We start from the raw sequence: 12270 nt of genomic DNA, 5'->3' as shown, positions 1-12270 counted from the left end.
GTAAAAAAAGTAAAACATTGACCTTGTGTGACCATTTCTTCAGTTGCACCATTCACCATTGGAACTCCTACCAGTATTGAAGACAACTGTGCTTGCCGGATGCGCTGATCTGAACCAAGAACTGGTGACAAGCAAAAAATCTTATCTCCTCTTTGTGTGGCAATCCTTACTGCATAAGGTAGAGACTAAACACAACCTAACTTAAGGTTTCTCTTCACCCAGACAAGCTTGGTTTATACTAACGCCTACAAATTTACAAACCACAGCTAAAGTTCCTTTACTAGGAAACAGGTTTGACTTGGTTTTAGACTGAATCAAAAGAATTTCAGTAGGAAATCCACCAAAAAGCAGTCCAAAATCACTTGTGCCTCAAATCCTTCTACAGAGAAATGATCTTTCTGTTCAGATAACTGTGGAGTTTTCAGCTGAAGATATGGGAGAAAAACTCTAATAAAATAAGCTGGTACTTCATAATAAGCATGACAAGGCTTAAGTATCTGCAGGAATAAATGGTGGGGTCTCCTTAACCTAAAAATTGAAAAATTTCAGATTTATGGGCAAGACCAGACTGAGAGCAAGTTTCAGGACATGACTATTCATAAATATGAATTATTTGTCAATACTGTTTGGGAGTAGGTAAGAAGTTATTTTAAATCCATCTATGTAGCTTTCTAGAATTCTGTCCTCAGCAAAGTTACTTTAGAATTCCAGAGGGCTTAAAGGTTCAAGGAAGTTGTGAAAAATATGTTCAACCAATCAGAAGCCCCTGTTTTACAGATAATAGAATTTAAAAAGGTTGGATTGTGAAATACCACATTCCATGAAGTCATTCAGATAAATAGCCAGTGTCTGGGAGAACTTTCTTAGAATTTTGGAAATAGTGATAAGACTATACACAAACTGTATTAGAAACCTGTAAAAAATATAAAATGCTTGCAACACATTTAACTGTGGATTGAGGGGGTTATTTGTACACCTATTAGAACTGAAGGATAAAAATTCTTGTCTCATTAGCCTAACCTGGCTTTGTTATCCTGCAGTCATTTGCTCCTAATAATAATCTCACAGAGAGAGAGAGCACTCATAGCTTTTATGCTGCTAGACAAAAGAATTGAGCTTACGTTTTCCAGCCTTTCCTTTATTTGAAACAAACTAAAAAACCCCGATCATTTCAAAAGAGCAATTTTCAAAAAAGATTACCAAATGAACATTTGTTATAATTTAGCTAAGGTCTTGCTTCCTCTATTCATTCCTGAAGTTCTGCCAACTCACATGTCCAGGGAAACAGATGTTTCTCTGACTTACTTTCATCATATGCCCGTAGCTTTATTTAAAACAAAAAACAAAACCAAAAAACACAGCCTGGAAATGTGCCATGTTTTTATCAAACAGTTGTTTTGACAATTATTACTCTTAATGGCATTCATAAGAAATGAAACCTATCATTGCACTGGGTATCTGCAATAGGATAGTTCATAAACTAGTCTAACTTGAAGAGTTTGAAGTTCCACAAGATGCAGTACTGCTATGAATCTTTGAAAGCAAATTCCTATAAACTTTGCAAAGTAATGTCTAACACAGAGGTCTCATTTCTTGCAAGACAGAAATGATGAAGAATATCCTAGGGAAAAGTTTGAAATTATAGCATACAAACACTGGCTATTCAACTACAACATAAGCACACTGACAAGAAAAATTTCATGGAGTGTAACTATAATTGTTTCAGAAATGTCTCAGAAGCTGTAACAGATTCAATAAAACTCAGAGATGACTACAAAGAATCTGTTCCACTCCCATAAAGACTTGCTATTTTGCAGAAGAATTTTCTAAATCAAGAGGAATCTGTCTCTTTGTAATAGTGACTACCCAGTAAACATGCACGACCAGCAGTTTCAACTGAGATGGCCTTTATGTCAGGATCAGCCTCCACTTTCAGATATGACCTGACCAGGCAATTCTAGAAGGGGAAAGGATACCTCAAAACCTCTAATAGATCTAAGAACTGTAGGTGTACTGACCCCACAAGCACAGAGATGGTTACCATAACAATGTACACTTTGTCTAACACAAACTACTTGTCTGGAGCCAGGACAAGGACAGCTGTAGTAAGGAATACAAGATTATGAACAAGCACATCTAAACAAGGGACACAAGCTCACACTTTAGCTGGAGTAGAAATACAGACATTCAGTGCCCACTTTTACAGAAGTATCTATGACAGGGATCCTCTACTAAAGGAAGATGATATCTAGGATAAATTTCCATAAAACAGCCAGTTAATAAAGGATTCCTCCAATCAAAAGTTACACTTGGTGGAGATGATAATAAAGCAGTAGGATTTGGTTATATCTGTCAAAGACAGAATAATCAAACACCTTTGCTCTTATTTATGGTTTCTAAGCTACTGCTTCCCCAGTATTAATTTCTGACTGTATTTGCATATATTGGATTTTGCACATCAGACTAGAATCCTTTGCATGTGGTAGCCCTGAAATCTATATGGTCTAAAGACCCGATATCTTGTCTTCTTGGATGATTCAGGTCAGGTCCCCATTCTGTCCTGTAATCAAGATCATAATCAAAACAGAAACAAGGAACAGCATCCATTTTGGACCCTACTACTAAATCAGTTCTTTGAGAGCTATTAAGAGACCCAAAATGCAGATGCACATCATAAATCAAATATGGCAAGTAGCACTATAGATATATCTTTTAACATATGCCTGAACATTTAGGTATTGCAGAAAGTGAATAATGGCTGTGAACTAATTTACCACAAACCAAACATATCAGAATTGCCAAATGGCAACAGAGGATGTCCAAAAGAAAATTTGATGTAGATAGCCCATAATTCCAGTTGAGGTAACAAGGAAAGAATATAAGTCTTTATGAGCCTCCTTCCAGGACTGAATCAATAATTCATCAAAATGTAAAGAAACACTGATTTCCAGACTATATAAACACCTTGTTATTTTTTTTCAAAACATTTCAACAAAACAAGATTTAAAAGAAAATGGCTTCTTGTGAATTTTAAGTATGCTCAGAGGTCCATGTAGATGGATATGCTAAAATATATATTTTCATGGCTAAAGGTAGAAAGCACACTTAGGTACAGAGATGGAATTACAGGAACAAAGTTTACAATTTTAAATCTGAGATTAAATATAGGCTCACGTTGCCTTAAATTTATATTAGAATTAGACTTCCTCTATTTAAAATGAAGAAATTATGTAAAAAGTAAAGGAAAATATTTAAATGAAAGGAAAAAGATTATCTCTTTCAAGAGGTGAGTGTTGAGAAAGCACAATGTGGGAAGGAAATGGATGATGAGGATAGTAATTCAGCTCTGAAAGATGAACAGATCATGACCTATAAAATCCATCTCCTAGGCAGGATAGATCTCTGAGATACTCTGCTTGTCAAAAATGTTAAGCTAAGGTACAACCAGTTAACCACAAACTTTGGACCCTGTTTAAGTACTAAGTCTTTTATCTATTTAGTTGTCCATCACTTCAGAATGTAGAGTTCTACCTGGTGCATGAATATTGTGGGACCTTTCCAGTGTCAAGATAAATGATGTTCATTGCTACTCCTGTGACCACAAATCTGACTGTTTTATCTTTTTTTTTTTTTTTTATCACAGAAAGCAAAGAGGTTGGCCATGGATGGTTTACCTTTTGTAAATCCATGTTGATCGTTCTCAATTACCTTCTCTTTCAGGCAGCCAGAATTTGTTTTAAAGGGACTTACTACATGGTCTTCCAAGGGCCAGAAAAAAAGATTACAAGCTTTTCCCTGGATTTTGAGGACTATTTTAAAGATGGGTGTAACATATGCCTTTCTCCAGTGCCTGTAACCTGCCCCAATTTCCTTGACTTCTTGGGTCGGTGATCAGCCTTGCAAAGACTTTCACAACCATCAGATGTACCCCTCAGGTATCATGGGCTTGTATGAGACAAGCTGTCTCAAGGAATTCTTGACTCAGACCTTATCCACTGTTGGTAGATGTTGGTCCTTTAACTCTTTCACTAAAGGCAGAGCCTTGATAAAATTTAGTGAAGATGGAGGCAAAATAAGGCATTGAGCATCTCAGTCATATCTGTGACTAAATCATCCACCCCATTCAGCAACAAGACATTTCCCTACTAGGTCAGGCTACTAATGAAGCTCTTGTTATGCTTGATATCTCTTCCAAGTTTGATTTCCAGCTGACTGCTGGCCTTCCTGACAATATTTCTTATGTGCTCACGCTTCTAAATTCCTCCTTTCCAGCCAGCTTCTAGTTTCACCTCCTGTGTACTCTCCTTTTGCATCAGAGCTCTATAATAATTTCTTTTTCTGGCTGAACCACTCTCTTGCTACATGTACATTTTTCCTGTTCCTGCACTTGGAGAGTGCTGTACTTAAAAGTCTGACACCTTTTAGAACTACCTTGAAGGAACACATTTGCCTCCCATGGGATCTGACTGATCTGTTTCCTGAATAGACTAAAATTTGCACTCATTCTGCTACTCTCAATCCTCACTTCCCTCAGGGCCTTGAACACCACTGTTTCATGGCAAGTACAGCCAAAGGTGCCATTAATTAATCACATTCAAAAATAATTCTTGCCTAGTGGTGTCATTAATTAATCACATTCAAAAATAATTCTTGCCTACTGGTAAATAACAGATCCTGCTGTGTGTCAGTCTTAGCTGTCTCATCATATTTCAAGAAGTCATACCCAGCAGTCTTCAGTAATTGTCTTCCCTGCATGCATCCCACCTTGTTGCACTTCCAGAGATTGTCAGGAAGGTTAAAGGCCCTCATGGGCAACTAGGGTTTGTGATCCAGATACTTCAAGGTGTTTAGAGAATGCTTCTTCTTTTCCCTCACTCTAAATGAGTGGCCTGTGACACCACTGTGACTCTTCTCTCATCCTGTCCTGCATGCTATCAACCAGACTATCTTCCATCCCACTGAGGAACTTAAAAAATCTGAACTGCTTCTTCACAGAGAAGGCAACATTCCCTCCTTGCTTTCCCTGGCTACCTTTTCCTAGGAAACTGTCTATTGCAGCACTTCTGTCTTACAGTGCAGGCTGTCCCACCAAATCTTAGTCATTCCTTCCAATGATGTCATAGTTTTGTGATTGCATGTGGAGTAATGTCTACTCCTAGTTGCCCAAGATGTATGCATTTGTATACATATTTACTTGAGGTGGGTGCTCTTATCTCTCTTTTTTGTCAGTGAGCAGCCATTTTCTCTTGACCTCATCCATCACTACTTCACTTAAATGTGGGCCATTGTCTCCCTCACATATCATTCCTAAAGGAGTCTTTTCATGTCTCCTTTCACAGCCAACATTGCAGATACATCCAGCTCTAAAATTATGAAGCCTGCTTATGTGTACACCCCAATGTAAATCTGAAATCCTAATTAAGCTGCTGTCAGTGAAGTTCTTGACATGTGCGATACCCTCAACATCACACATTCATAGCAGGGGACTGATTACATAGAAGCATAAAGTTCAAGATCATAACCAGGATGTCACTAAATCTTTCAGGTGTATTACATCCCTTGAAAGAATTAATTTAAATCTGTAGTCTGATCTCTTGTTACACTAAAAGCTGTTACAGTAGTCCTATTTTCAGAAACCTGTATCAGTGTTTCTATATTGAACTCTAAAACTACATGTTATTCTGATCTTCCTAAAAAAACCATTATCTATACCAAAAAACCCCAGAAACAGTGTAAATCAACCAATTTAAAATGAAAATGCAGCTTGCTAAAGTAACAGGAATATAGTTGTAATTATTTAAACTACATCTATACTGAAATATTTTGTTTAAGAACATTTCTAATACATTCAAAAATCCTAAAGGCACTTAAATTATTTCAAGAAGAAATAACAAGAGTTGGGTACTCAGAAAATCACCTTATAGCATACATACATTAAAATATAGATGTCTAGCTGAAGATATTAAAACTATGTACTTCTGCATTACATTTAAATATTTTCATCCATATTCAAAGGAAAAATCTTTCTCAAAACTTTTGATTTATTTCCCAGGTATCTCAAAATCTTACCCAGAAAGTCCTTCAAAATATTCTTAGACTTCATTTAGCTTTTAATAATTTAAAATTCAATCATTATTGCACAGCGATTATATGCAATTTTACATCCCATTAACCCTGCTTTGTTTTAATTATAAAGATCCTTTGTTAGATTCCTTTAAATGATCCAGTTTATAATTTCAGGTTATCCTAGGGAGCACTTTAATTCAGCTGCACATTCATCAACTGTTTATGTCCTGTTAATTGATGACAACTGCACAATTGCATTCTCTAGCTATGATTGATGAATTGCATTCACAAGTTTAGCTATTAAGCAGAATAAATATTTATAACAATTTTCAGTTAAAGGATTGTTATCTTTTTCCCCAAAAGGGTAAATTAAAAACAAACAGGCTGATTTCAAAGATGAGCATTTCAGTAACACACACACATACTTATTCTAAAACTCCTTTCTGAGAAAAGTATAGGGAGGAACATGTGCCCAAGGGCAGTTTGATTAGACATTCCTATGACTGGATTTAAGAAATGGTCCTTAAATGATTCTTATTTTTGAAAAGTCATTGTTAGAGGGGATTAGAAGGTCCACTGGTATCTTAAAATCTGACTGCTAAAAATATGTAGACGTAGGATTTGCTCAGAATGTTCATTTTATCAATAATGAGCATAATAATATCTGATCTCAATATCCTGGCTGAGAAAATAACAAAGGTCCAAATGGTATTGCATATTACTATCTAAGAACATAAGCTAACTATAATTATTTAGTCTGTTGCCAGGTACAATTTCTTGTACAATGCGCAGTACGTGACCCACTCAGGTGAGCCCTATTATGGTGTAAAATCTCATATTTGCCTTTCATAGAAAGAAGAATTTCCAGTGGAGGGACTTATGTTTCCTACTGCTATATAGCACTATAACTTCACTGCACACAGGGAATCCAGAAGAATTTGTACCAGTCAAATTCTGGGTAGTAACAGACTTTTTTTTTTTCTTTTTAATGCTTATACTCCTATATTTCTATACTCTGATGTTTTCTAAATTTAATTTCAAATAAAGGCATGATTTAACCACCAAAATATCAGCTAGACAAAAAATATCATACAATAAAGAGAAGACTTGATACTTCACTTTAATAACTAGATATCATCAGTGAAAAAAAGAAATCACACATAAAATGACAAGATCTCTTCAACAGGTGTATTGCTATTTCTTATTTTTAGCTGCACATAACAAAATGCATAGATTCAAATGGATTTAATATATTGGCTAATACAAATCAGACATTGCCTAAGTGGTTTTCTTTTTCTTGGGTACTCTCTTACCAGAAGGGCCAGAAAGTCTCCCTTTGCTTCCCAGCTTGGTGGCTGGAAGCAGTGAGAAACAATGCACAGAGTACAACACATAGAATTAAAATTACTTGAGGATTGATTAAAAAATTTCATAAAAAAATTCAAAATCGAGGAAGCTCATATAAATGCAATGTCATGTGGGGTTTGCAGGACTCAGATTGTCTGTAAATTCTAGATAAAATAATAATGAAATTATAGTACAGAGAAATATGTCTGTAAAATGAATGCTGTGCTCCTAAAACAGATGGAGAAGCAGATGGTTTTACAGATTGGGCTCCCTGGACTCTCTGGGTAAAACAACCTTGCTGCTCTGGAGAATGGTGGTTCAATTCTCAAATAACCCTAAACTTAGACATGGTCCAAGGGAATTCTATTTCCTTCTGTCAATAAACAAAAGTTTCAAAATTTACACACTTATAAATTAAATATGTACTATATAAAGTATCTATACAATAAATCTCTTAATTAACATGGCCTTTTCACAATCTTTTTGGAACAGATGGTGAGGAAGTGTATCACCCAATGGAATAAATGCAAAATTACTACTTGTTCAAAAGCTTTAAAATTCATTACCTTCCTTCATTGATGAGCTCAATAAATGCAAGTCCTGCATTCTTCTGAATAGAATTTTGCCATTCCTAAGAAGATAAAACATAACATGATCAAAACCCAAGGATTTTAAACCACATTTTTGAAGCTGACCCTGGTGACTTCCTAAGGAGATTGAATTTGGGCAGAACTTCTTAATTCCCCCCCCCCCCAAAAGGAATGATCTGATCATTTAAAAAAAACTGTAATTCATTCAGATTTTCAAATAAATTTTGGATGGTCGTGTCTTCTTTTTCACCCTTAAGCAAGCTTTAGTTTCCTTGTCTAGAGAATAAGAAAACACATCTTGTTTCTTCAGTTCATGCAGTCGCCCAATGAACATTAGTGCAACAAAGTACCTTCTTCATGTGGCTTCACTGCTACACCTTGCACATTTTATTATAAAGGACAGGCAATAATCTGTATAAAATCCACCCTCATGGAGTTCAATTTTTGCTTCTTTCTGATTATAAGTGAAAACAAAACCAGTCTATGATAACAAACTATTTTTTTAAATTGATTTACTGTTACCATGGATTTCCAAGATGAAATTTCAAAGTAATCTAAACCACCTAACTGATATTAAATTTAACAGGATTTTACTTCATATACCACTAAGAGAAGTTTCAAAATGCATCACAAATAGCTTTTGTCATACAACCCACTGTTTCTATCACATCAAGAATTCTGATACTTGAGATGAAAAAGAGTTGATCTCTCTCTGACAAGTAAAAATTACTTCCTTTTGTGATAATTCCTTAAAAAAATTCTTTAAAACCAATAATAATTTCCTCTGCATCACAATGAAAAACAGAACAAAGTACATTAGCTGGATTACAGAGAGAGTTCCTAGACTAAGACTACATGTTGTCAATGGGTAGATGGTTACAGTTACAGAACTATTCCTTTAATAGATTAATTTACATTTATTTTTTTTCCAAGAGTAAAAATTCAGGCAGAAATTCACAATTCTTGTTCCATAATATGAGTGAAAAAAAGATGGCTTTCCATAGATAAAGGAAATTTTCTCAAAGAAGAGCTGTGAAATCTAGTCACTAATCAGCAAAGTTCTTCTTACTAATTACACAAATTTACAGATATGACCAAGTCATGCATCTTAAAAAAATCCCAACAACAACAATCTAATATTCATGATTGGTTTTATAAAAGACAAGCTACTAAAATACTCAAATAATGAACATTCTCTTGACCCGTGGCTGAGCAGGTAACTCCTGGTTAGGGAAGACAGTATCAGCACCCAAGCCTGTAGCTTGTGATCTAGAAAACCATTGTAACAAGTCCTTTCTTCAGTGATGCTTATTTTGTTATTTTTCATATCTAGTAACTGAAGCTAATGATATCACTTAAATCATCTGTGTAGAGTAGAAAATCACTCTGAGAAGCTAAGAATGAAAGAATTCAATTACCTAAACACAGGCACCTTGAGACATTTTAGGAAACAAAAGGTCTGGGTTAGAGATAGTATTCAAAATGTAGCATTGTTTTTATCAGAGCCTTTTACTGTACACTATACAAACCACTATCAGCATTTCTTTTGAGATTCTTTTCTGCACCACAGCTGCTATGACTTTGCAGTCAGGAAAGAAGTTGACAAGAGAGAAGAGAAAGGAATGAAGGTTTCCTAAGACAGGTCGAAGAAAGTATGCTAAATAAATTTTTAAAAGGTAACAGAGGGTCTTCCTGTGTCTGAAAAAGCCCAAGAGATTCTTGCAAGTATTTGCCAGATCTTCCAGCTCAGTCTCCGATTCTGCAGGACATCCAAAATGGCTAACTAGATTTTATGGGAAATATCTTAAATTGCCTAAAAAGTCACTAAGAAGATACCTATATGGAAGTAACAAAACACTTCTTATATCTCCATAGGTGGAAAATCTGATTGATTTAGATGAAGTAATTATTCATGATAAAAATGTTTGATACTTGCTGAACTATCTACCCAAAACTAGTGAAAAACATAATGATGCAGAACCTAGAAAGAAATTAGGATTCATGGTTCATGCATTGTTTCACTACAAAGTAGCTATGACAAGATTTATTTAAGACTCTCAACCCCCCATTAATCCACAAATAATCATTAGGGTCACAATTTTATTTCACATTTAAGCGTAATTTAACAAACAGATTCACTATCCAGAGGCATTACCTATATATGTGAAGAGGCACCTGGTTTTCTTTTCTTCCATTTTGTTTTTAAAAGATGCATTGAAAATATTTTTCAATGCCAGCATTACAGTTGCCTTTGCAATGGCCATTCATGTTATTGTATGTACTTTAAGAACTGGATTGAGATGTAGAGCAATTTTGTTTATATTCTCTCGGATTCCAGAGGAATCTTTCTCAACCCCAAAATGCAAGAAGCTGAAAAACAAACACCAAATGAAATGGATGCAGGGACAGTAGTTGGAAGATTTATGCTACAGCAAAGTGGAACCACAGCATAGTCATTTGGTTATTAGCAGCTAAGTGCTTGAATGACTACACTACATCTCACGTGGTTTTGGTGTATCATGAATCTTCTGAGCCTTAGAGCAAGAGCTTGAAGCCTTTTCTGTGCCTCAAAAATGATGGTAGCAATTAGGTGCTGAAATAACAGAAGCCTTTGACAAAATCATGTATGAGACAGCTACTTCTATGCAGGAATGCATGGATCTCTCTTCCCTTGGGGCTCCTGCTTGGTAGGGCTGTGGGGATGACTCAACAAGGTGGAGTGTAGAAGACTCAGGGCTGTCTAACACTGACACCATTTCTTTGTACTAAAAACAGAACAAAAATTTAGATTTTAACTTTATTGAGAAATAAATTTAAAAATTGTCTTCATGCATAATTACCAAACATCATGACTTTAGACATTCAGTTCAATTACTTCCAGTATAACTTTGTTATAAATAATTTATGTTATGCAAAATTCTATTAAATTCTATTAATAAAAATGTACTCATTTATTAGGATAATGGAAATTGCCACATTCCTTAACTTCTTCTCCTAATCTATTCTGTCATTGCTTGAAAAGTGTCAATGCATAAAGAATGCCTCAGTACCATCTCCTTAAAAGAAAGTTCAGGCTGAAAGCTGTTATGAAACTGTTCATGCAGAGGACAGGAGATGAATACCACAGTACAGATATTGCTTGAAATTCAGGGGTTTTTTTATAAATCACAATGCACATTCATTTACTCTCTGATATCATTACAATTTTTACTTTTGAGTGTATTTTCCAAGTCCTATGTCTTTAAAATTCTCGAATCTCCAGTACACATAAAAAAAAAGAAAGAAAAAAAAGGAAAAAAACAGTCCAGGCATCTTAAATTGATAATGGAAAAATTGCATTGGAAAAAAGTAGTGGAGGGGTCAAAAAGGAAAAACTAGACTCGGCATGTTAAGAACTTCTTCTTAGTTTATATTATATTTCTTTCCAAATAATGCTTTGCCTACAATTTTTAAATTTTTATTCATGATGTCTAGAACATGTCTTTAAAAAATCTTGTGATAATGTAGTATAGTTATTAAAAAAGGAATTGTGATTCTCAGAGTTCTCTCACCCTTTCCACTTTCTGCAAGGAAGTTTAAATTTGTATCAAAAATTTCAAGTTTCTCAAAGGAGTGCAGTTACTGAAATGGAGAGATACCTGGTGTAGTAATCATCCTACAATTCTCCTTGAACTACAGGTGCTACTGTGTCAATCAATTCTATCTTCATTGGACTTCTCTCTTCTCCATGCCTTAAATATATCTGAGGTTAATTTGTTTTTGAAAATACAAATTAATATCTTAAATTGCCTAAATTAAAGGGCCTTTTCACTAAATGTCATACTGAACATTTAGTGAATTTTCTAATCTAAGACAATGATAACTCAGTTGACACCTCAATTCTTTGATCACTGCAGTGTAATTAAAACTTATTGAGACAGATGGAATTCTTTTATATCAACTTTCTTCTTTCTAGACCCTTGAATATATTTGGTGGAAAATCTTGTATGGAGCTGAACAGGCGCTAGCTTTCACGTGGAGAAGGAAATGGAAACTATAAATATGTGTTTGCAATTCACAACATGCATGTAACTTAGCTTGGGTTTGAACTCCATGATGTGGAGTTACCTCCCAAAATCACCAATAACTTCCTATCCAAAAATCACCAATAACTTGCTTTACTTCATTTAGGAGGAAATATTCAAAAGAAATGTTACATGATGTACGAAATGTTTTGTGGTTTTTATATGGCAGAAAATTGTGTCCATTAAAAGCAGGTAAAAGCAGG

The 12270-nt window shown here is 35.0% G+C and overlaps 1 protein-coding gene across 5 annotated transcripts in view; it reads right to left on the bottom strand.

The window, feature by feature from the left end:
• The window catches only part of NBEA (neurobeachin), a 458842-nt gene that overhangs the window by 227816 nt on the left and 218756 nt on the right, over positions 1-12270 (bottom strand). For all 5 annotated transcript variants that reach the window (XM_066544903.1, XM_066544904.1, XM_066544902.1 and 2 more), the window contains one exon: positions 7980-8044. In XM_066544903.1, the coding sequence (XP_066401000.1) occupies positions 7980-8044 (65 nt within the window). The remainder of the gene's footprint in view (positions 1-7979; positions 8045-12270) is intronic.

The sequence above is a fragment of the Molothrus aeneus genome, chromosome 2, assembly GCF_037042795.1.
Source record: "Molothrus aeneus isolate 106 chromosome 2, BPBGC_Maene_1.0, whole genome shotgun sequence".
Classification (NCBI taxonomy): Eukaryota; Metazoa; Chordata; class Aves; order Passeriformes; family Icteridae; genus Molothrus; species Molothrus aeneus.
Note: the sequence above shows the minus strand (reverse complement) of the source record. Positions and strands in the feature narration are given on the sequence as shown.